The 26,727-nt window shown below is 37.9% G+C and overlaps 1 protein-coding gene across 2 annotated transcripts in view; it reads right to left on the reverse strand.

The window, feature by feature from the left end:
* Positions 1-26,727, reverse strand: part of LOC124171691 (centrosomal protein of 290 kDa-like) — a 71,923-nt gene that overhangs the window by 15,685 nt on the left and 29,511 nt on the right. Inside the window, exons 18-23 of one of the 2 annotated variants that reach the window (XM_046550946.1) lie at positions 25,406-25,505; positions 20,430-20,611; positions 13,485-13,638; positions 12,367-12,547; positions 6,572-6,767; positions 5,167-5,328 (exon numbers count right to left, since the gene is read on the reverse strand). In XM_046550946.1, the coding sequence (XP_046406902.1) occupies positions 5,167-5,328; positions 6,572-6,767; positions 12,367-12,547; positions 13,485-13,638; positions 20,430-20,611; positions 25,406-25,505 (975 nt within the window). Of the gene's footprint in view, positions 1-5,166; positions 5,329-6,559; positions 6,768-12,366; positions 12,548-13,484; positions 13,639-20,429; positions 20,612-25,405; positions 25,506-26,727 lie in introns of both variants that reach the window. The other variant, XM_046550945.1, reaches the window with a different exon arrangement.

The following is a 26,727-nucleotide window of genomic DNA, read 5'->3' on the forward strand; positions in this document are numbered from 1 at the left end:
GGCGATAAAGAAAAGACATGCATTAACTGGGGGTTGAGCTTCTACGGCCTCGAAACTGTAAAAAGGAAAATACTCAGATGGCCGCATAATTCTCTCATGGCTCGTCCACCTTGCAAGTCAAAATAGTCACTGTGTTGGTGAGCGGGAAGGGGGAGGAATTCACCGCAGGGACCAAACACCAGCCTCTCAACCGGAAAACCGAAATCACACACACATTCATTCACAAAAAACATACAAAACAAGATCCTTTGTGGGGGCAGACTCTACTGGTCCAGATCTTAAGCTTTCTGTTTGCTGGCTTAGCCGATTTTGAGCAAATCCATCATTTAGTGATTGGTAAGATGTTTACAATTTGTTGAGAAATCTGACGGGCTGAGAAAATTTTCTATTCAACTATGTAAAATGTGGGGAACCAATTGAGGCTTGTGTATATGCCAATTGGGATAATAATTAGGGATGGGTCGAATAGTAGATTTCTCGAATTCGAATATCGAATATCAAATCATTGCTCGAATATTCGAATATCTCGAATTTCGAATACCTCGAATACTAAACTATGAATGTGAGAATGTTTGACTAGGTCGCCATTGCAGCAGGAAACCCAAGATTTTGGCGAGTAATTGTGATTGCCTTTAAAGGATTCAAACAGGAATTTAGCTTATTAATGGAGTATTTTAATTTTATGTAAACAATAGGGTAGTTTCCTTCATAAAAGAAAACGAAAGGCATTGATTGTGATTCGTTACCTACCATTGGTATATTCATAATATACAAATTATTTGGTTCTAGAAATACCGATCTAGACCAATGATAATGGTCAATTTTATCCTCATTTTAAAAAAGCCAGATTGGCACCCATGTGATGCCACTCCACTTGACATGCATGAGGCACAGAGCTCAGGGAAACATGTCTAAATAATCACTTATTAAAACTGGCTAAGGTCGGAAAGTTTTCGTTTGATAAGGTAAGGTTTGCTAGGGTATCAGCGCTCAGAGCCTCGCCCAAGGTCACCTCACAAGGCGGGAGGGGGAAACAGAAATGCGTCACACGGACTTTTCCCTATCATTCCCACTAACGCGTCGCGTTTTCGCGCGCTTGAAAATTTTCACTTTCAATTTAATCGTGAAAAATAGATATCGTCCAATAAAAATCTAAAAGCATTAAATACGTACTCCAGGAGTATTAATATTTCGATTTAGGCAATAAAAAAATAATAGTAAAGCACCCTATTTGAGCATTACGCCAAAATGCTAAGCCCCCGTCGTATTTCTTCCTCTTTCCGGCATTTATTTTCCTGCGTAAAATGCTTAAATAATGTCATAAATATGTTGTGTTTGATCTTATTCTTTCTTAAATTATGCGCATATTACTAATATTTCAATCCAATAACAGTGTAATAATAATTGCCTTAAGTCATTGTTAGACACCTTTCGGGCTAGTAGATGACTCATGCAGCAGTCGACCTCCAGAAAGGGGGAAATTCAAAGCAGGTAGGTAGAAAAAGGTCAGCGGGTGAGAAAAGGGGGTGGGTGCGAGACACGTTTTTATTTTCTCGCGTAACTTGATATTTTTTTCGAAGCTAAGGTCTTCGTAATACGATCCCTGCGCGAGGTCGGATCTTTTGTTTGATATCGGAGAATAGGAAATCGTCAGAGTGGGTGAGGCGAATGCTTAAGGGAGGATAGCAGATCGTGGGAAATGCGCCAATGTCACTATCCCACGGCACTGAGTTCCTCCCTGTGGTAGTTACATCTCCTGGGGAAGATTCAAAGTAAGTGACTGTCGTTATTAGCCACAAAGGACACATGGTAAACACCTCGTTTTATTTTTATCAAAAGATGAATGCGGGAAAATGGTCACTGGGGGAGAAAGAGTGAAGGGTGAAACGCGATTCTATTATTTTCCGGTAACGTGATATTTTTTCGGGGCTAAAGTCTTCGTAATACGATCCCTGCACGAGCTGGGACCTTTTGTTTGATTTCGGAGAAGAGGAAATTGTCAGATTGGGTGGGGTGAATGCTGACTTGAGGGAATAGCGGATCATGGGAAATGTGCCTATGTTGCTATCCCACCGCATTGAGTTACTCCTGATGGGGGACACCTGGGATTCTCGGATTTTTTCACCCTATCAATTTCGGTTCCCCACGTCGAACTCTTTTCACCGCTCTAACCCGCGAATTTGATATAGTTCGTCAGTTTGCCTAAAACGTCGCTGCATGCACTTAACGACTAGAGTTCTCATTTTTCTGAGTCAACTACCAATGACGTGCGAGCGAAAGCGTATGACGTGAAATTCAAAGTATTCGAGACGGTACCTTTGGCATAACTATTCGAGATCTCGAATATCGAATACTTTCTAGTATTCGAGGTATTCGAGTATTCACGGATACTATTCGCACATCTCTAATAATAATCAAATTGACAGAAATCCCCTCGGTGGATATGTAATTAGTTGGGATGGTCGGATCGGATACCTTGGATCCAAATATTTGTGGATATTGCCCTTCATCGGATACATCGGATCCAAAGTCGCGGAAGACATCGGATCTGGATCCGAAATTTTAAATAATAGCTTCAGTGAATGCAACGCAATAAGGGTGGAAAGAGTTCCGATTCTATCTTCGAATGCACCGTCGCATGTGATTCTTGTCCTACTCACGAACCGTTTTGTTTGCAAGCTCTCGCAGAGATTAAGTTGCTAATTTCAGCCATGGAAAATAAAAAGGCAAAATACGACTGGCACATAGTGAGACTCTTCCCAAGAGATTAAACAATCATCGGGGGAATCTCAGCTTCATAGGATAATAACCACATCAAAAGTAACTATGCCGCAGATTTCAGAAAGCCACCCTCGGCTGTCCATCAGCCCATGCCTCTGTTGTTTTTTTTGTTTCCAATATAACACGCACCATAAATCATTGTCTTTTAAGGAAAATATCAAATTACATGAGAACAATTGAAGTGTGTTTCATCCCTACCCCATCTCACTAACTGACCTTTCTTGACCTACCTGCTTCAATTCTCTGTTTCTAGACCACAAATGCTAGGTGAGTGACTTTCTGGGCCCAAAGATGTCTCGATAGCTTCAAAAATTAGATGACATGCACGAGATTTAAAAAGAATTAGAACATATGCGCTGCATACCTAACGATATTTCTGTTTATTTTTCAGCTCTAATTGATCGCCACTAAGCTTTCTATTTACAATTAGACTATACTAATATGCAACATTGTCCAAACAGCACAAATTTCAAAGAAACAAGTGCAGCATTAACCCCTCAAACAAGTAGAGACGGATTGGAAAGGCCAACTGCATATATCATAGCGCACTAGGCTTTGCTTTGAAGGCAACAATGTCACTGAAGCAAAATCTGACTTGTTCGTCCTAGACTCCCTCATTTTTAGCCTCGTTGCTTGAAATACGGAGGGAGCGCGCTCCTTCCCCTCCGCCTCTCCTTTACGCACTTCTGTGGCCCACCACTTCCTCATGCTGAGTGGTCAAGCCCCTCATCGCACGTGACGTTAATGCTGTTGTAAATACTTTTAATTGTGTTGCTGATTGTGCAGTTGCAATTTAATTTAATGATATGCTGATAAAAATGCATTTCATTGTGTGGAAACATTTCTATTGAGATAAGGAGAACCAATGTATGCCATGTGCGTGCACTGTGGTATGAAATTATCGCAAGGAAGTGCGAAATCCACCTCACCATACTGAAGCATTTTCGGGTGAAACACAAGTCGGTATGCGATGAGAAAGTGACAAAATTCGGGGGAAACGTGTGTGAGGAAAATTTGAATTCAGTCGATGGCAGTGGGGTAGCCAGGAATTTTGTTAGGGGGGTCTAAAACCAGGGGGAAAATTTTTAAACGGCAGGGTACAAAGTAGAGGGTTTCAAACTAATTTTAACACCCTTCATAATCAAAAAAAAACTTCATTTTTCAAAGAAATCTTCTGGAAATTCATGATTTTTCCTTATTTATTTCCCTTTATGAAGAAAAGTAATTGTGTTTTTATATTTCAGGGAGCTGGCACCCCCCGGATGTTCCCTCTCTCGCTATGCCACTCGTCAGTGGTTTATCCGAAGATTTATCCTATTTTCATTTCCAAACCCAAGCGTAACAGTTTAGGTCCCGAGCATGTACAGATGTTTTTAAAAAACAACTTGAGAGCCTATAAAAATGATTTTTAATTTATAACAATATTAAAATGTGTTTGAAAAATCTAAAAAGCATTCCTTTGATTGTATGTGCCCAGAATATACTTGAATAATTACTATGTTTAATAGCAGGAATTTGAAATTGCATATGGATCCGAAAATACCCAATCCTAAAGATCCAGCTCCGAAAATCAAGGATCCGATCCGAATCTGTATCCGAAAAAAATCCTGGATCCGTCAATCCCTAGTAATCAGAGTTGGAGTAGCGAACAGGAGAGTTTCCCATTCCACTGTGGAAGTTGAGAATGTGACAATGGTGTTTGTATCAAAGGAAGTGATGTGGCATAAGCATTTTTGGTCAGAAATTAGTGAGTCATTTTTTAACTTGTCCCAACCTAATCAGGGCATATGCATAAAAAAGGTGCGATGGCATTGGCAAGTAACTCCTTGGTGCCAGGATGCATGCAGCATGTGGATCTAGAGTATCATTTTTTAGGAGGAGGCTGCATGTTAAGGGGATTTTGTTTTTAATATGTGCCATCTAATTTGAATCTTGCTGATATGTTTACTAAGCCTTTGTCTTGTGTTAGTACTGAAAAGATTTTTGACAAAGATTGGATATTTTGTAACTTAGTGTTCATTTATTTGTGAATAGTTTTTTCCAAGAGTTCTGAAAATGTGAAAATGAAGGAAGTGTCTCATAGTACAGTGTTTGTGAACATTTTTTAATACGCTCATATAACTGGTCTTTTGTTTGTGTGTGGATCATTGCTCTGTTGTTCTTATCAAGATGTAATTGGAATTCAGACACATCCAAAAAGTACGACACAGTTTTGTCCTTGGCAACCATTTCCCTGCTTTTTGTCAGTAACTACAGAAACTATGAAACAAGATGACAGGACTATCTCACTCAAAAAATGATAATTTACTGCAGAAGGACTGAAAATTCATCACAAGCAGTAATATGTACATTGTCATTGAAAGGTTGATACATGTATATAATTACTTCTCTGTGTTCCCATTGCCTCTTATTCTTCTCATACTGCATTTCAATAGCATTACTTTCTTGCTCTAACTTAGAAATGTATTCTTCTTGCTTTTTCAACTTCTCTTCCAAATTTTTCACTCTTCCCACAATACATGGCAATAATCTTTCCTCGTTCATAATCTACAAGATAATATCACAATAGTTAGCATATACTAAAATGGCAACATGCATCTTATAATGACCATTTGCCATTTTATTTTACATAGAAAATAGAAAACCGTATTTTCACTTAATGTTAGCAGAAAAACAGAATTATTCATAGTAATTTGAATGATATAAACAATTGCATACCATTTAGCATTCAACCTACTAGTATAATTTTCATAAACCAAGGTTACCAAAATAAATGACATTCATGATTGAAATAATAAGGCATTTCCGTTATTGATAAGCAAAGAGAAAATACCATAAAAATTACATGCATCATGTATAAAATTATACCCAAAATATGGCTCTTGAGACTGGAAATATCAGTTTTGAGTAATAGTGAGTAATGTTAAATAAGATATTACACGTTATTATGAAAGAATAAAAAATGTTAAATATTGCGAAAATATGAATGTTCTCCAAACCAGAAAAGGCTTTGTTTGAAATAATAGCATTATGTAAATAAAAAGATAGACAAATACATATATACATAGACGTAAGATAGAACTACTTCACTAGAGATTGATTGAAATCTCATGGTGCAATCTCAGATTGAGTAGGGGTGGGAGTACGGAAAACCACTTCAGAAAAAAGTACATACTGTATTTATCTGAATATAGTCCTCCCTTTTTTTCAAAAATGCCTATGGCAATTGTCAAGGGGGGGACTATATTTCAACGTATTTTTTAAATTTTTACCTGAAACTGAAGTCTCAAAATTAGAGGGGGAACTATATTCAGAGGGGGAATATATTCGGAGAAATACGGTAGTTTGAAGAGCTCAAGTATGAGAAGAGGAAAATAATTTTTAACCACATCTTTGCCAAAATGGACAAGCAAAATACACTTGATCAGTCAAAATGATGGTTATATGCCCATTTATGCACCATGAACTTCCAAAAAACAAATTTAGTTGTGGGATAAAGCTATTCAGGCAATAGAAGTAAGGGTTAAAATATGCCAAACATTTTTAAGAATTATGGATCTTTAGCCTGAATTACATGATAATTTTACCTATATAAAAATATAGAAGTATAGTAATTATTTATCATTTTTTTATTGTGGAGTTCCAAAAAGGGTGGCGGGGGTCATCTTAGAATTGCGATTGTCTTTGATTTCTGCTAATATAGTAAGTGCTGTGCTCCATTTATTACAACTAATTTACCAATGGGTGCAAAAAGTGAAAAGAAATTTGGATCAAAAACCTTGGACTTTACTTCACTGGAGGTTTTTTCCTCACTAGGCTCTTTAATATTGCTGCTCAGGACTTCTTCTAAGTTTTTAGCATACAATTTCACTTCACTGAACTCAGTGAGCAACTTTAAATTACTAGAATACATTCTCTCTTGATTCAGCAATGTAACATTCCCACTGTATCTCCTTCTCATCTCCAAGATAATGAGGAGTAGGTCACTACATATCGCAAAAAATAAATTCTTGATCATTATCTTGTAAAACTACAGGAGAATCTAAAGTTGTGAATCAACATTTTTTCATCAAATTTAGACAAAATAGTACTATGATCTATAAAATGACCCTATGGTGTATGAAAAAGACAGAGGGTAGGTTGAATATAATGGGGTATAAACCAGAATACAGGGCAACCTGTTTGCCAACATACTTTATTAGTGAACAACTATGACTTACTGGTTCATTCCCCACTGAAGTTAAATGCATTTACTTCAGTACATATGCTCTCACATCAGAAAATTCTGACTCAAGGACATACGTACCTTTCTTGAAATTATTTAATATTTTCATTGGAAAATAGTTGCACTGCATGAAATTTTGTAGGAAAACCTTTGAGCTGTATTCAGCAACCAATAATACATAATTGAATCAAAAATCCCATCTTAACTAAAACTTCAGAGCTAAAAATACCAGATTTCAAGGCTAATAATCTCCTAGACTTACAACCAACAGCAAGATTCCATGGCTGAATAATATTAAAAACATAAACACATATACTATCAACTAAGGATGAGTAGCTTCTTAAATTTTTGAAGTTCTTGGTGCCTGTCCGGTTCTCCACCATCGGTTCTCGGTTCTCTATACTTGGCTCTAAGGATGAACTCTTATCATCTGAATTAATTGCAAATTTAAATGAAAAACCACAAGAAGTGAATGAAAAGAATTTCAGTAAAGATTTAAATTAGCAGGAAAGCTCTGTAAAGAAAGGCATCCATTGGTTGTTCCTCCAGATCTGGATTTTTAAAAATTCAACTTTTTTACCCTATCTGAGTCTAATCTATTCTTTTTTGGCAGAAATATAGCCTGCAGTACTGAACAGGCATTCACTGTAAACAGTAGTGGTCAATTTGACTTTGAAGGCTGCACGAAATATGCTGGGAGCACATTTTACATACAGCATACCATCAAAATCAATAGTGAAACTCCCCTAAATTCTGACAATATCATCTGTTAGTTTGTTGCAACTTGTGAGTCAGTTCAAAAGATATTCTGTAATCTGCGATGTAGCTTAAATTGTTACCTTAATTGACAACTTATTCACATGCCTCACCATCACAGTTCTTATAACCTTAACTATAAACTGCTCAACACGCCGGTACAGCGACATCATGGATAAATTGAGCGGCGTGAGCTAACGCAAAATTGTAATGCGGTGGTGCATTCTGCAGGATAACCCCACTTTTAGATGACTTGCATAGTTTTATCAACCTATGAACAAGCTCTCGGAATGAATCTTACTCCTATGTCAAAGAATTAATGTATATATACATGATTCAATCGTAAAACCTCTTTCAGACTAAACGATTTTCTGCAGGCTGCCATTCACAGCACGGCACACGACGTTGCAGAGGGTTGTCTCATCTGAAAGCTCCCTGAATTTCACGTGAACGGCGGCCAGCAAAAAGTCAACTTGGCTGAAAGCAGCCTCAATGTAGCATTGTTGGTATTTCACACTGTAGACTACACATCGCCGGGCCGGATTGAAATAGGCGTTGTGCCCTCAATGGCTCGATTCGACTTGTTTAAAGACATCCATTGAGACCTATGGCAAGTTAAAAGAAGGGAGCTGTGCTGTGGATGGCGGAAGGCAAAAAGTCAGCACATTTGAAAGATGCCATGGCTACAGAAATGTTACAATGCAGGCGAGAGCGACAAACTGAAGAACCCTTAAATGCACGTGTTAACGAGCAACTCTCAAAAGAAAAAAACCATGGACGCTATGCAATTGTAAAGTAATACACACGTTTTTTAATCTATTTTTTTCACTTTTTGGCCTTGAATATGCTGCAAACCATTTCTGCTTTGGGTTACAAATTCAAATCCTTGCCACCGTTCCGAGCTAGTTCCAAAGTACTGACTTTAGGCAATCAATTCTCCACAGGCCAAGAACCGGCAGTACCAAGAATTGGGTACTGGAACCGACCCATCTCTACTATCAACCCATGCCTCGCTTGAAGCAATTTCGATTACAGCAATTTTGATAAAGCGCAAATTCGTTCCTCGGGGAAATCAAGTGAACAATGGCAAAAAATAGGAATGGGATAGAAAAGTAAAGAAGTTATCAAGGAAAGGCGTAAAACAAGAAGAGAAATTGAAGGTGAAAGGTTAAAATGTCATTGACAGCCGCACCAACTTCAGCCAAGCAGTCAATATGTACGTGATGTTCATTGCTGGAAAAAATGGAAAGACTTCTAATTACCTGGATTTCTAATAAATGGATGAATGATGTTCCTCTATCATAGGCAGTTACTTTTGCAAAGGCTGTGGCTTTATTTGAATCTATTAGAGAAGATGAGGGTGGTGATTTCTTCGAGACATGTGGAAGCTCCGGTTGGTACCAGAATTTTAAACTTAAGCTGTTGTTTTAGTGCTAAGATATCAGGTGAATCTGCAAGTGCTGATAGCATAGTTGCCGAAACATTTTCTAATGAGCTCCAATCTGTGATTGAGAGTGGCTCCTTTCCCCCTCAACTAGTTTTTAATTTTGACAAGACGGAATTGTTTTGAAGAAAGAAGTGAAAGAAGAGAGTGCAATGTTGTTCATTCATTTTCAGGGAAGAAAAACCTGAGTTGGGTTTCAAAGCACTTAAAAATCGTTTCACATTGCTGCCTATGATGCTATTGCCTCAGAGGACTTCAAATTAAAGCCAGTTATGATTTATCATTCACAAACTCCTCGAGCAACGAATTGATATTCAAAGTAGTATTTGTCTGTCATTTGGATGAGCAACAAAAGGGCCTGGGTGACACAAGAATTTTTTAAAGACTGGTTTTAAAATTCGTCAACTGCCATCAATGCATTACGAATCCCTGACAAGGGGTTTGTTTATGAGATAGTGTGCATTTTTCCTGGATATTAGGCCACCCGCTCAAAAGGTGGGAATTTCAAAACCACGTACAAATATATTTTAATGCTAAAAAAGTCTTTTAATGTGTGCCTACTATCTTTAAAGATATTTTAATATATACATATTTACATAAATAAGGTCTTCTAAGGCTATTAATAGGAATAGATATGGTTAATAGGAAATTCGATACCCAACATTTATACTAGTGCGAACGCATCCCTATCTTCCCTATGTTAAAATGCTCTCATACTACGCAAATTCGTATAGCGCACAGACCCCAAGGAACGCATCCCTAGTGCTAAGCGAGGCATGGGTGTAATTGAAAAGAATGGGTTATTGAGTATATAAAAAAGGTGGTTGAAATAAAGACTGTGTAATGTAGAAAATGTTTAGGATATGTATTTTTACATACATTTTAGTTAATTTTATTGAGATATATTGAACTTCTTTAGTGTTTTATCATTGTTACCTTCAGAATATTCTTCAAAATTTTATTTCCCCAGAGGAGAACAATAGCCCCAATAGTCCATTAACCGAATGATTGGGAGCCAGATAATCAAGAGTTCACTGTACACCCATGTCTCGTATAGCGCAAGGGATGCGTTCCTTGGGGTCTTTGCGCTATACGAATTTGCGTTATACGAGAGCGTTTTAACATAGGGAAGATAGGGATGCGTTCCTGGTAGCATAGGTCTTGGGTATTGAATTTCCTCTAAAACATCTATATTCCCATAAAAAGCCTTAGGAAACATTATTTCTATAAATATTTATAGTTTAAAACATCTTTAAAGATAGTATTCACGCATTCAAAGACTTTTATTCACGTTAAAAAAAATTCTTACGTGCTTTCGAAATTCCATCCTGTCGTGCGGGTGGGCTAACATCTGCTATCTCAGGGGATCGTAATGCGTTGCCGGCAGTTGATGATTTTTCAAACTAGTCTAAAAACAACTATTGTGTCACCCAGGCCCTTTTGTCGCTCATCGAAATGACAGGAAAATGCTACTTTAAATGCCATTTCATAGCTAGCGGAGTTTATGAATGATTAATCATTTTAATTTGAAGTCCTCCGAGTCATTAGCAGCTACGTGAAACAGTCTTTAAATGCCTTGAAACCTGACCCAGGTTTTCCTTCCCTGAAAATGAATGAACGAGAATGCATTCTTTTCCAAAAGAATATCGTCTCATCAACACTTGAAACTAGTTGAGGGGGAAAGGAGCCACTTTCAATAACAGCTTGGAGTTCATCAGAAAATGTTGTGGTGGCTGCGCTATCAACACTTGCAGATTCACCTGATATCGCCGCACTGAAAATACCTGCTTGCCGTTTAAATTCTGGAACCAACCGGAGCTTTCACTTAATGTCTCGGAGCGATTACCACTCTCGTCTTTTTGTACTGATTCACCATGAACTTTCTGTATGTGTAGACCGCTTGGTTGAAGTTGGTGCGGCTGAGGTCACTGATATTTTAGCTTCGTCTTTATTCAGAATAAGGCATCGTGAGTTTAAACTTCCGCGCAATATCGCTTTGACGCTCTCCATTTTCAAAGCAATTGACCTCTCTCAAGTCCTCTTCTAGGTTAATGGTTTTTCTTGATAAATTCTTGATTTTTCTACACGCATTCCTATTTTTTGCCATATTCTCTTGGTTGTTACCCTGTATGGCTCTATATAAATCACCTCCTTCTGCTGAACTGTATTCCTGAGACACAGAAGGGCTATGACTGCGGGGAGGGGACGAAGCCATTGTGTTTGAGACACTATAGCGGATCCTTTTATGTGTTGATGCTATTCATGCGTAACTCCGTCACCGCTCCATTTCTCCCCCGTGAATACCGATGACCTTGAAGGCTTTAGTGTAGACTCTCTACCTGGAAGGCAATCGCCCGGTAACCTACGACGGCAAAAATGCGTCTCAAACCGTATTGCTGAAAAAAAAACTCTTTTCCACTAGCCCCACGCTTAATAAACGATCTAAATTATTTATTATCATTCTGTTAAGGAGACGAGATAAATCTTCGGTAGGCCGGCTATCTAGACCCAATGACGAGTAATACTTTTGGCAATTGCGCAGCAATGAATTTCGATTAATTTATAAACAAAAAAGAAGATTTGAGGCAAGAAATAATATTAATATGCGTAAATTGATAGAAATTTCGTGTGTACTTAGCGCAAGTTCACGTTTTATCACGAGAGCGTTTAAGATTTTTGATTAGGCTACACTGCGTTGCAATGTTTCCCCGAGGAACGAATTTGCGCTATATCGAAATTGCGCTATACGAGACATGGGTGTATTTCCTTTGAAAGAGAAAACCAATTTTGGAAGAAAATAGATCATTTTCCAGCAAATGATCTATACCCCACTTTATGTATAACAGTATGATGCATCAAAGCTTTTAAAACATAATCCATTTTAAGCCCCACAAAAAAATTCCTCCATAATCCATTGCCAGAATGCAAGCTTAAGTTTCCGAATACAAAATCCACAGAAGTTGCATATCATGTTAAAGTTCAGCCTTACACTTTGGAAAAATGTGAGAGAATTCCTACATCACTGTAGGAGAAATGCCCCCTTCACAATGATGAAAGCATAGAAGAGACTAGAAAAGCTACTCATAGATTACATTATTACTTCAAAATAAAAGAACTTATTTTGATGAAAGAGCCAATCATCAAAATCTTAGCATATTACCTGCAGTATGCAACCATGATTTTCTTGAAGTTAACTTTTTCAACATCTTTCCTCAGTAGTGTGTGCTTCAGCTCCACATTGTCTGTGTTCAAATTTTCCACTTCATGCTCAAGAAATTTTATTTTATCATCACACATGGCAATGATATTTTGAACATGATTGAGGTCACCACCGGTTGTAACTAAAAAAATAAATATTTTTAGAATGAGTGATTCACGCTCCTGGTGTAGGAACGAAGGATTGTAGTTTGTAATTAAACCAAATTGAATTCCAACTAATTTCTTTATCATAAGTAAATATATTTACTAAAGTTTTTAACCAAATTTGATCACCTTGGAAAGAAATGATTATCAATAAGATTTGAATCCAAAAATATTCTTGCTCAATGCAAAGTCTTTTTAATTTTACTTTAATGGCTTACAGCCACAACTTCACATGCAAAATAAAGAACATTTTTTAACCACTTGACTTCTAATAGTAAGATACCGTCAGCATCAAAGCAGTTCCGAATTCAAGGGGAATTCAATTGATCAGAAGAAGTGGAATTTCAAAGCAGAACTGTCATGAAAGCATTTCTGAATTGAAACTCATCAAATAGGAAAACACACACAGAACCCTTTTCATAAATTTTGCAAATTTATCCTTTCTCACTTCTTACCAATGTTTTCAGGTCCTCTAAAAAGTGAATTGTTTTGAATTCATCCAAAATTTACACTTTTTTGAGCATATCTGAACAAGCAAAAATGCTGATTCTACTGTAAACAAGTTATCCTTTCCATTGAATTTACTGATTGGGGCATTGACCTATTTTTTAAACCAATGCATTTGTAAAAATAAAACCATTTGTAATGCAGGGTATACAATCTATGATATATTATCTACATGATGAAAATTACTCCACAAATGAAACTAGTATTAAGTTTTGAAAAAAACAGAGAAGAAGAAAGAATAAAGAAAGAACCATACTCCACAAAAAATAGACTTAATAAGTATTCATTAATAGTGTATCATTGAAGTTTTAAAATACAATAAAAAATTTAAGTGGCTGAGACAAAATATCATTAGCTATATGACTCAGAATAGAAAATAAACACAATTACACACATTCAAACACACACCAGACAGTATTTTATCATCATTCTGGAGCAGCATAAGCTGTTTCCTTAGCATCTCAATTTCAGCATCCTTACTGGAAACAATATTCTGAAGAGACTCAACCCTTCTTTCCACTGTTTCCACTTCTTTCAGTTTTATATTGTTCTCCCTTATTTCCTGCATGTAATAAATGAAAGACAAACTATGAGTTAAAACACTCTTTAGTGCCAGAATAAAAATATACAGAAGTTATTGGGAGTCTATTCCTAATAAACAGATCAATGTTGAAAGTCCCCCAATTTCTGACGACATTATCCATTAATTTGTTGTAAGTTGTGAGTCAGTTCAAAATATACTCTGCACTCCGTGATATAGCTGAAATTCTTACTTTAATTGACAACTTATTTGCATGTCTCACTGTCAGTTCTTAAAACATAAACACTATACATATTGCTTAACACACCCATAAAGCGACACCTATGATAAGCTGAGTGGCCACGGCTTAGCCTGCCCAGTAGATGAGTCCACTGCTGTGCATACACCTATGACCGCTCTCGGATGAAATGATTTTCCGCTGGCTACCGTTCACGGCACGTTGCAGAGTTGTCTTGTCGGCTGAATTTCATGTGAACAGCAGCTGGCGTAAAGTCATTTTGTCTGAAAGTGGCCTCAATGTAGCATTGAGTGTTTTTCATGCCTTAGACAGTACATTGCCCGGCGCGATTTAAATGGGCGCCATGGTGATCACAGCAGCCCGTGGCACTGTGCCATGGATGGCGGCCGGCAAAAAGTTGGCCACAGAAATTTTACAAAGATGGTGAAAGCAACAAACTGAGGAACCCTTAAATGCAGGTGTTAGCAAGCAACTCTCATAAGAAAAAAAGTTGGATGCCATGCAATCGGAAAGTAATATAAGCGTTTTTTAATCCTTTTTTCATTGCCAGTCACAGCAAATCAAATAATCACAATTATGAATTACTTTCGGAGTAATTATAATGAGCACCAACTTTTAGAGCTACAAGTGGTCAAAATATACGCATTAAAAATTTTCATAAAGTTATTGTCATCTGATGATGATAAAAAAATGTGCAGTAAATGCAGAAGCAAAGACGAACTCTTGCCAATGTTAATGAAAATATATTTCGACTGTTTCGTGTTAACATAGCCCAGTTTTGTCAAAGCAACCAAATAGAAAGTTGAAACTTATTAGGTGTCAGCCACCATGTCCTATGGCGAGACACAAAAAGGTGTTCGGCTGCCACCATGTTTGCCAACCGCTGAAAAGGTTGCAGCGCTGCTCCTCAGGTCACTCTGGTGCATTGTCATTTAGTCATGCATGGCGGCTGCTCAAGTATGAGGTGGCCTTTATTGCCATCTGATGACATCGTTATATCGCAGTAACGAAAAGTAGATTGAACTTACAGTGTGTCCTCATTTAACGTCATCCCGTTTAACGTTGTTTCACGATAACGTTGTCCAAAAATTGAAACCCATGATCATTTAACGTCGTTATTGCTTCGCCATAACATTGTTCAAATTATGCGCGACGAAAAAAAAATGAATGGGGAATACGACGCAAGTGCATCTGATGTATAGTAAATATTACTATATTAATGTGATTGATAATTTTTGTTCGACAGAAAAGGTTGGCGTGGGTAGCGTATGTTAAATATGCATCTGAGCAAATAATTATCACCTCATTTACCCACTATCCGTATATTTTACTGATTCCAACGAAAAAAATGTCCACGAAGAGGAGTGGCTATCCTGGTGGTTCTTCAGATGCAAAGAAAAAAATGGCGATATTAGAACAAAAACTTGATATTATTAAAAGAATTAAAGAAGGTGCAACTGCTGGAGAGATTGGTCGAGTTTTAGGTTTTCAGGTCGCGTTTTTACAATTAAAATTTTTTCTGTAACTGAAAATATTGATGTTTCGCCATTAAAATACTTTCTTAATTTAGTTTGTATATTTCATTTAATAATGCCTTATTCCCAACCTTTTATCATTGCGCTGTGCATGAATCGTTATCATGCTGAAGTGAATAATCGGTAATGAATGTTTCTCATGATTTCCGCCGGTTTAAAGAATACATATCATCACGAAAAGTGACTCGCCCTCCATCCTCGTGCTTCCGAGTGTCAGATTTTTTTTTCATTTTGGCCTTCTAATGCATATCTTTGGCCTGGTTCAGGTGTCTCCCGATTGGTCATGAAGTCTGCTTAAAAGTTACGGCTCTGATAATTGGCCTTCTTGGATTCTCGCCTGGAAAATTCTTGATTTTTTTTACGAAGAAATGGATTGTTATGAATCAATTCAAATTTTTTACATTGATTCTTATGGGAAACATGCATCATTTAACGTTGTTTCGCTTAACGTCGAGTTTTTCAGGAACGAATCGACAACGCTAAACGAGGACTCGCTGTACATATAATAGAGTTTAAACGAATTGTCAATAATGCTCTCTTACAATGCAGTATTTAAGTTATGAAAGAAAACTGAAAGAATCTCGTGCAAGACACTGGCTATGGCCTTGAATACGCTGCAGACCATTTCGGCTTTGGGTGCCAAATTCAAATCTTTGCCACTGTTCCCAGCCGGTTCCATAGTACTGACTTTATGTGATTAGTTCTCGATACCGGTTTCACAGGTAAAGAACCGGGTGTGGCAACAACTGGGTACCGGAACCAACCCATCTTGAACTAAATATGACATTGATCTGATGAAATTGAGCAACAGGTCTGTGTTGCACTAAGAAATAAAAACATCATCATTGAGTGGGTGAGATATAACAATTGAGTACCGTATAAGCGCGTGTAAGAGGCGCACCTTTTTTCCCAGATATAGCAGCCGATTGGGGGTGCGCCTCTTACACAAACTTCTTATCTTCCCCCCCTGCCCTTCACCGGTTGCAAGTTCAAGGGGAACTGAGTGGCCTTGGTTTTCAGCGTGAGTCAGTCATCTGAAACCCTGGGTCAAAATCAAGCGGCAGGCAGGGGAGTTTCTCCCTTAGTGACGTATTTTTAAAATGCTCCTGTTTGAATTTCTTGCAAGCATCGCGCCGTCACGTCGGTACCCCAGAGGTGAACATTGAAAAGATCGCGCGGGGTGATTCGCTCCGGAGCGCGCGCTAAATTTATTGCCAAGAGTGGGCATCCCGCGGCATTTCTACTGCATATAGTAATATTGGTGTCAAAACCTGCGGTTGAAAAAATTCGAACGAGTGTGCTCATTGTTGGACTTAATGGTGGATAGAAGAAATCAGAAATGCTTATAAGTGAAGAGCGCTGAAGGAGAGGTCGAGGGGAAGAGGGCTCCCTCCCCTCCGTATTTAAAGCTACGAGCGAAGGAGCAAGGGAAGAATACGTCTGATCTTGCGTGTGACGTCGTTGCCTTTAAAGCGAAGGGGCGAAGGCGCAGCAATGTGATATACGCAGTTTGCGTTGCCTGAGTTTCCAGTCCGTCTCGTCTTGTTTGAATGCGCTTATGCTACGCTTGTTTCTTCCGAAATTGTGCTGTTTGGACTATGTTGAATATTAGTAGCCTTATTTTAGCTATAAATCTTTGTGTCAATCAATTAGAGCTCAAAAAACTTAAATGCTGTAAGATATACGTGGCGTTAGGTCTAATTCTTTTTAGAAACTTGCGCGTGTCATACAATTGCTGAAAGATATCGAGATACCTTCGAGCTCAGAAGGTGACTCACGTAGCATTTGACCTCCAGAAACTCGGGGAATTGAACCTGGTAGACCGAAAAAGGTCAGTTGGTGGAATGGGGTAGGGATGAAACACGTTTCCATTGTTCCCCTGTAACTTGATATTTTCCTGTGGAGCCTCGGAAAGGAAAAAAACGGCAGAGGCATTAGCTGATGGAGAGCCGAGTGTAGTTCCGTTAGGCCCCTTGCACACACACCGATTTTGGACGGCCGGTAAAATATTGGCCGATATTTTACCGGCGAAGCGATGCTTGCACACACGCCAGATTTTTACCGGTCAAACGATACGTTGCTAAGTTTTTGAGCCGGCGTCGGCGATCCACAGTGACAATAGCCGGCAGCTAACCGGCATTTTGCCGGTGCCGGCGTGTGGTCGGTACGTGTGCAAGCTCCAATGCTCTCCCATTGTTCACTATTTGAATGTGGACGGCCGATATTTTACCGGCCGTCCAAAATCGGTGCGTGTGCAAGGGGCCTTAAATCTACGACGTGGTTATTATCCTACGGCGCTGAGATTGCCCCGATTGTTGTTCAATCTCTTGGGAAAGTTCATGCCATTTGCCTGTCGTGTTTTGCCTTAAAATTTTCCACGGCTGCAATTCTATTTCAATACTCCTGCGAGAGCTTTTAAACAAAATTGTTCGTGAGTAGGACAAGCAACGTAGAGCGATGGCGTATGCAAAGAAAGGATCGGAACTCTTTCTACTCCCTCTTATGCCGCCGCAGTTATCAAAATTTCCTCTTTCAAATAGTGCTGAAAGAGGACATTTCGATAACTGTCGAAATTCCAGGCATACGTCTGCAACACCGCACAATAGGATAAAAAAAATGTCGCAAATTTTTTTTTCTTTTTAGCTTCGATCCTCAAAATAGGGGTGCGCCTCTTACACGTGTGCGCCTCTTACACAAGCTTATACGGTATTTTATAGTTCTACAACATAATTAAAGTATGCATATAATTTTGTTACCAAGCACAATAAAAAAGTTACCAGATTCAGATCATTCTACGTCGGACACTTTTCCATGCTTAAAAATCACTGAATGATATTCTAAAACACTTTCGATAAAATCTGGCAAGCTACAAAAACCAGGCCTGGCAGTCTAGACAAGAAATGACTATGGCATGGATAGCTCCCGCTTCAATTTTTTACACAGAAAAAATCCATCATTAATTTTTCCATACATGAATCCAAATGTAGTGTATCTTTAATTATGAAAAAATATTGGAAGGGCAGAAAAAATATCAAGACTTCAGGTAAGATATTGACTTAAGAATAGATTAATCCTTAGATCAACAACTACAGCACTTTAAGCAATAAAAATACCATAGATTCTACATTTTTATCAAGTCTTCAGCATGTGTTATTAATAATTTTTGTTTCTTTTGAAGGAGAGATTTTTAAGCAAGAGGAAAAAGGACCCATTTTTTGCACATACTGTGCTATGTACTTCTTAATTGAAAGCATTCGAAGCACAGTGTTTCAGGTGCTCAAGTCATTAATCTAAGAATTAACCACTGCCTCACATGAAAAAAAATCAATTTATTCTACAAGCTATTCTGAATTGGGCATTCATATGCCAACTAATTTTATAGCTTTGATTATTATTAAGGTTTACTATTGAGTTCCAAGTAAAAAAGTAAATATGTACATAGTTATGGCCACTCTCCACATGATTAAAGTTGACACCCCTTTTAAAACAAAAACAACTTTCCATATCAATGTGATAACATAATCACCATTACATTAATACAATCGCATTATGATAAATTAGGTTCCCAAAGTTACTATGGTCAATCTAGACTGGACACAATTCACAGTTGATTTTGTGCAGTAGTCAATGCCATTCACTTTTGCTTCAAATCACCCCTACTATTTTTCTGCCACAAATTGTGGGCAAATATTATGACTACACATGGAAAAGTATGGCATGTATACTTCAATAGAGCCAGGACTGGGAAAAATACAGGCCGAGGAGTATTTGAAATGCAAAATAAAAAATACCAATCCAAATGTAATGGAAATAAAAAAAAAATACCACTCTAAATGTATTTGATATGCAAAATATAAAAATCCTTTGACTTGGATATTTGAAAAACAAACTACAAAATAGTATTTTAAATATCTTTTAAAATACAAAACACATTTGTGCCGTAACTAAAAGATCTTAAAAAAATAACCTGCCTTAGCACATTATGCATAGTTGAAAGTATGAAGAAAATGATTCTAATGAAAACAAAGTAATCTCTGAAGCATAATGTTACAGAAGTGTTATCAGAGCTGCTTCAAAAGTACTTTACAAATGTATTTTTTATTTTAGAATGGGAAAATACCATAAATCTGTATTTGAAACACAAAATATGAGGTACAGCTTACTCCTGATTATCCGGCTGAAGTTTATCCATGCATAATTTTCACTCTAGCTCAATATTTTCCGTGATCTTCGTAAAAAAAATGAAACCATATGCAAAATCACCGGAATTACTGCATTTTAATGCTTCGATAAACCAGACTTATCATTTCTATTCAAATCCTCAAAGTGATTGCGCACTAGCTGCATTCACGGGAGCTTCGAGCTCCTGTTTTCCAAGCCTCGCACTATGTGACCAGGCTCCATGATCATGGATACACATCCCGCAGCAGTTGCAACCCGGGCAAGCTGTGACTACGTGGCGTGGTGCCTGAAAGTGTAGTTTCCGACATCCTGCAGTGGTTTTGAAGCATTCGTGCAAACCACTATTCTGTATCTATGATCACGCAGCCACGGATGCGTGGTTTTCGAAACCAGGTCTTATATGGAGCAGTAATACTACGGGTGCAACCATGTTATCACTGCTAAAAAGACTGCGGACTGACGAAGAAAGCTCTCAATGAATCCAGCAAGCACTCAAAAATAACAAAATACTGCATAACAAATAATATAATGTTTGTTTCACGTAAATTATGATCATTACAAGACATTAAAGTGAAAGTTTGGTTTGTCCGTGTTTCCCGATTATCTCTCCCCATCATTAGCCCGAATAATCGGAAGTGTGCTGTACATTCAGGTCGTGTATTTGAAATACCAAATAAAAATCGAAATGTATTTCAAATACGTATTTTAAAATACTTGTATTTGAAATACTGCCCAGCCCTGAATACGGCAAAATATTTTTTTTCATCAGTTGGCAGGGTTTAGTCATCAGAGCTTTTCCAAAGTCGGTAAAATTTACCAAGACACTGAAACTTGGTGAAACATTTCATGATACGTACCATTCCTTCATACTTATTATTCGCCAAACTAACACCATTCACTTGGCTACAAATGTTGAGAAAAGTATTAAACCGATCCTGTAGCTGTATTTCTTTTAGCTGCAGCTCATGATTCTGTTTTTCCAAAGACTTGAGTGTGGACTGAAGCTCCTTCACATTTCCTTGCATATACAACAACTGACCTAATAATTAAATAAAAGTAATACCATGAGTGAAACTTGAACAAAATAATGCAAACCCTTAGTATCTAGAAGTAAATTTAATTTACAAAAATTATAATCCAACAGGGGAAAAATGAGAAGGGTGTTCAGAAATTAAGTTCCATCAAAGAATCAAGAATTATTTAACCCAATTGATGAGGGTTTTTTTTCATGAACCTTACATGCTACAGAGCATTCTTAAAAATTAAAGCACTCATAATGGTAAAAATGTATCAAAGACTAAAAATTCAGGAAAAAGATTAAAATTTGAGTACTCAGGCGATATGAACTCATAAATTCTGACAAAAATGTGCATTTTGATAATGAGATTACTCTTGACATGCACTCTCCATCAATGCCCTTGGAACAAAGATTCAAATTGTTTACATTTGGTATTGATATGATACTTGGCATTTGATATCCTGTATAACACCTCTCCACTCCACTCATTTTCACCTTGACAAAGACATTTTTTGTCAATTAATAAAAATTATGGTCAATAAAAATAGAGAGGAACGAAGTACAAAGTAAATTTCCTTTCTTTTCTCTTTCAGGCTCTTTTCCTCCCTATAATCTTTCCTTCTTTTTAGTGACCACTTCCACTATAATTTCACATAAATCGCAAAATTCTGCGAGTGAAAAGCTACAAAGACAGCTGTTGGGTGTTCATGTTCCCACTTGTGGATTTTGCTGAAAAGACAGTATATGGTGCTGCTTCCAACTCAACTAATAGCTAATTGCTAGTGGTCTACATGAGAGAGGATGGAGCCAGGTAGAAACGAATTGGAGCCACAGTCAGTATGAAGGCAGCCGGCAAGAAAGGGAACATAGTACTCAATGACAGTTGTAAAGATACTTGTTTTAATACATTTTGTGAAACAATCCTCTTTGCAATCATTCATAGACAACAGCTTCCTTGATCAATGCAAAAAAATTGCAGGTTGCTATGGGTGCATAGGTAACAGCAGCTCTATGGTCAGCAGTGTATCACATCTACACCCATGTCTCGTATAGCGCAATTTCGATTAGCGCAATTTCGATAAAGCGCAAATTCGTTCCTCGGGGAAACATTGCAACGCAGTGTAGCCTAATCAAAAATCTTAAACGCTCTCGTGTTAAAACGTGACCTTGCGCTAAGTACACACAAAATTTCTATCATTTTACGCATATTAATATCATTGCTTGCCTCAAATCTTCTTTTTTGTTTATATATTAATCGAAATCCATTGCTGTGCAATAGCCAAATGTGTTACTCGTCATTGGGTCCAGATAGCCGGCCTACCGAAGTAACTTATCTCGTCTCCTTAACAGAATGATAATAAATAATTTAGATCGTTAATTAACCCCTCAAGCGCGGCAGGCATTTAATTAAATCCCATCTCAGCGGCCGGATGAGATTTAAAAATCTTCACCTTTTTGGTATACTATCATTCAATAATTTATATCTTTCATAATATACGATCAGTATCGTTGAAAATTTTTGTAGACTTGCGTATTATAATGCGCTACTATATAATAATTTTTCGAGCGATTGGAAAAAATATTTATTGTTTTATGTATCTCTTTTTATGAACTAATGAATAAATTTTCAATTTTGAAAGATTTTTATTTGGTTTCGAATAAGCTACGAGATCTCTAACATTCCATGCATTTAAAAAATACAATTACATGATGTAATTTAGTTATTTGGGGTTGAAAATTTCATAACAGATTGGATACTTTCGATAGGATTACCCGTTTCGCCTACTTGAAAATTTACCACTCCGCCCACTTCTCTGACTTTGTTCCATTATTACCGTATCATTTCATATAGGTAATCACATGCTAATTTTTCAAACGTCAATATCCAAATATTCAAATGATTTACCTTAGAAAATCTGCTCTGACATGATTTGAAGCAATCCAAACATAATCCCACTGCACATTTTTCACAACAGTACACGCAAACTCTTCATTTCCCATGTTACGCACAAACTGCACACCTCCTTTGAGACTTTGATTTCTTCCCAGCTGCAGGAATTGTCTTTAGGAAATGTATTTCTGTGAGTCTTGTTACTAAATTGTGTAATGAGTGACGGCCAAGTCCAAACAGTTCGTATGACGTTGGATATTTCAAAAATATTATCTCGCCCAATGGCACGCGAAATGATAAGTCAAATTTTTATACGTGTTTTTCCTGTGAACAACATATGAATTTAGGACTGCCTCATTCAATAGTCTCCTAAATAACTTCATGCATCACTTGTAATGGCGTTTTCTTTCCATTACGTACGAATGCAATAACAGGTCCTTGAAATTCACCCCACCAATGATTTTACTATAGCCTAACACACAAACAGACTTCCGAGTCCCTTTTCTGCCTTTCAATACTATTCCCATTTCGTAGGATCCCCAATTATAAAAAAATACCAAACACAGGATGTACACCCGATGAGAATTTCAGCACACTGCCTGAACGAACTCCACACAGCATGAATGACTCTGGTGGACTGGGTGGACTGAAGCTCGTGGTTTAGAAGCTCCCTCAAGAGACGAGAAAATATCTCGAAGGGGCCCTGGTATACGCTGACTGTTTAGATGGAATCTTATCTTCGTTGATTACTGTCCAGAAAAAAAATAAAAAAATAAATGCAGAGCGAAGCACATGGCCCCTTCGCTTAGGACGCTTAGGACTAACGAGGCGGACCAAACACACTTGGGGCTCGAGGTGACGACAAACAAGGAGAAGACGGAGAGATGGCATTGAGCTTAGAAGATGCCGTATCTCAAGCTAAAGTAGCTGACTCTTCTAGACGTCTCTATAGCAGAATAGGCGGAAGTTTTCATGATAGAACAGCTGAAAGAAGGCGATGAGTTTTTGGACCGAAGTCGTCAAGGCGCTGGTTTAAAACGGAATTTTATCGAAGCATTTTTAAAAAATCTTGAAGGCATAAAACCGCTATGAATATTTTATTGGAAAGGAAAAACATTTCTTCAAAAGATAGAGTAATAAGTTTTAATTTAACATACAACATCTGGCGGAGAAAAAATATTATAAACAGTAGGTCAGGAAGCGTACTGGGTACGCATGACGGCGGCATACGAAATTTAAAGGGCGCGTACTGGGTACGCATGACGGCGTTGAGGGGTTAAGCATGGGGCTAGTGCAAATGATTTTTTTTCAGCGATACGGTTTGAGACGTATTTTTGCCGTCGTAGGTTATCGGGCGATTGACTTCCAGGTAGAGGGTCTACGCTAAAGCCTTCAAGGTCATCGGTATTCACAGGGGAGAAATAGTGCGGCGGCCGAGTGGCGCATGAATAGCATCAACACAGAAAAGGGTCTGCTATGGAGTCTCAAACACAATGGCTTCGTTCCCTCCCCGCAGTCATAGGCCTTCTGCGTCTCAGGAACACAGTTCAGCAGTGGAAGGTGATATAGATATAGAGCCATACAGATTAAAAACCAAGAGAATATGGCAAAAAATAGGAATGAGTGCAGAAAAATCAAGAATTTATCAAGAAAAACTATAAACCTAAAAGAGGAATTGAAAGAGGTCAATTGCTTTGAAAATGGAGAGCGTCAAAGCGATATTGCGCGGAAGTTTAAACTCACGATGCCTTATTCTGAATAAAGACGAAGTTAAAACATCAGTGACCTCAGCTGCACCAACTTCAACCAAGCGGTCTACACATACGGAAAGTTCATAGTAAATCAGTACAAAAAGACGAGAGTGGTAATCGCTCCGAGACATTTAGTGAAAGCTCCGGTTGGTTCCAGAATTTAAACGGCAAGCAGGTATTTTCAGTGCGGCGATATCAGGTGAATCTGCAAGTGTTGCTATAGCGCAGTCACCGCAACATTTTCTGACGAACTCCAAGCTGTGATTGAAAGTGGCTCCTTTCCCCCTCGACCAGTTTTTAGTGTTGACGAGACGATATTGTTTTGGAAAAGAATGCAATCTCGTTCATTCATTTTCAGGGAAGGAAAACCTGGGTCAGGTTTCAAGGCATTAAAAGACTGTTTCACGTGGCTGCTAATGGCTCAGAGGACTTTAAATTAAAATGATTTATCATTCATAAACTCCCCTAGCTATGAAATGGCATTAAAAGTAGCATTTTCCTGTCATTTCGATGAGCGACAAAAGGGCCTGGGTGACACAATAGTTGTTTATAGACAAGTTTGAAAAATCGTCAACTGCGGGCAACGCATTACGATCCCCTGAGATAGCAGATGTTAGCCCACCCGCACGACAGGGGGGAATTTCAAAAGCACGTAAGAATTTTTTTAACGTGAATAAAAGTCTTTGAATGCGTGCATACTATCTTTAAAGATGTTTTAAACTATAAACACTTATATAAATAATGTTTTCTAAGGCTTTTTATGGGAATATAGATGTTTTAGAGGAAGTTCAATACCCAAGACCTATGCTACCAGGAACGCATCCCTATCTTCCCAATGTTAAAACGCTCTCGTATAACACAAATTCGTATAGCGCAAAGACCCCAAGGAATGCATCCCTTGCGCTATACGAGACATGGGTGTACATACATGTTTTGCAGGTTTCCTTATTATGTTGGAAAGTATGTTTATTTCAAACCAGTAAAATCCTCCACAGTTAAGATAGAGCAGGGATATAAAGATTCAACAAAATCTCTAGGCCAGAGATTGGATAGGATTAACTGAATGAATCCACAGATTAGAATTTTCACCCATCAATGTACAGGGATAGACTTTAGATTCCAATCAAATACCAATGAAGTAATTGAAATTACAATAAAAACTACTATACACACTTTTAAGGATTTCATTCAGCTCTTCCGCACTCCTATTTTTTTCTTTATCCAACTTTTTTTCTGCCTCTAACTCTGCAACTTTTCCGTGGAGTTTAGAAATCTGAAAAATTAAAATTTGATTCACAAATGACGTTAACTTGCTCCATCATATGATACATTGCTGAAGTGCTAAAAATGGCAAACTATGAACTTTTTTGAAGCCTCTATGATTTTAGCAGCATCCATACATGAAAATTAGATGGCCATCCACAAAATTTAGAACACTAAAATCATAAAACAAGAGAGAAAATTCACAGATAAACTTAGGGAGGGTTGTGATTAGGTATGACTGGGAAAGGAATGCCAAGTATTGGGATGGATCTTCGAATTTTTTTCAATACTTTCAAAATGCAACTTGGGAAAATGCTGAATATAAAATATTTTGAAATTTCAGAGAGGTGAGTATAAATTCACAAAATATCACAAAGCATACAAAGGTTGAGGTGTTAAGGCCACAAGAATTCTGCCAGTCTCAATAAGAGATGAATTTTAACACTTTAGCTGAATATGTAAAACAGATTCTAAGTACAGTGAGTCCTCGTTCTACGTCACCCCGTTTAACGTCAATTCGCGATAACGACACGAAAATTTTACGACCGTGATTCGTTTATCGCCCCTTCGCCTCGCGATAACGTCACGAATTTTAAATTTCGCGCGAGAAAAAAGGCGAACTGGCAGGCGTTACAGGTTGTTTGTTTCGTGGACGGTAATACGGTCAGTCTATTCAAAGTGTAAAACGGTGTGTATTGTTAATTGCGATTACGGTTTTGGCAAATTTTAGCATCAGAGACATTTCCACAACAATGTCCAAGAAAACGATGTTCACAATAATTTTGGTTCCTGTTACTGCGATGATGTTTCAGCGATGATGATGCCCAGGCGACGCCCGCCCACCTCAATTCGCAATTAAAACCATCTCTTCGATTTCATAATCCCAGTTTGCCCGCCCTCGCTCATTTGCGCCATTTTGATTTCGCTCCTGACCGGTCCGAAAAGAAATTCTCGTAGCGAGGGTAAGGCCTATGGACCGGAGCACCAGATCCCCGGTCTGTAGCATCTGGTAGCATTCATTGGACCGCAAAGCCGAACAGCAAATGCGGGAAGATACAAAAATGGAGAAGGATTTACGTCACTGCTGCTATTGTCGTCGATGAAGACAGGAACTCGTATTTATGCCATAGTTTGGCATTCCCATCGTAATATATGATACGGTAAAATTTTTTCGCATAGGAATTGTGAGGTCTAGGAACCGATATTCAATTTTTACATTGTTTTTATGGGAT

This window comes from Ischnura elegans, chromosome X (assembly GCF_921293095.1).
Source record: "Ischnura elegans chromosome X, ioIscEleg1.1, whole genome shotgun sequence".
Classification (NCBI taxonomy): Eukaryota; Metazoa; Arthropoda; class Insecta; order Odonata; family Coenagrionidae; genus Ischnura; species Ischnura elegans.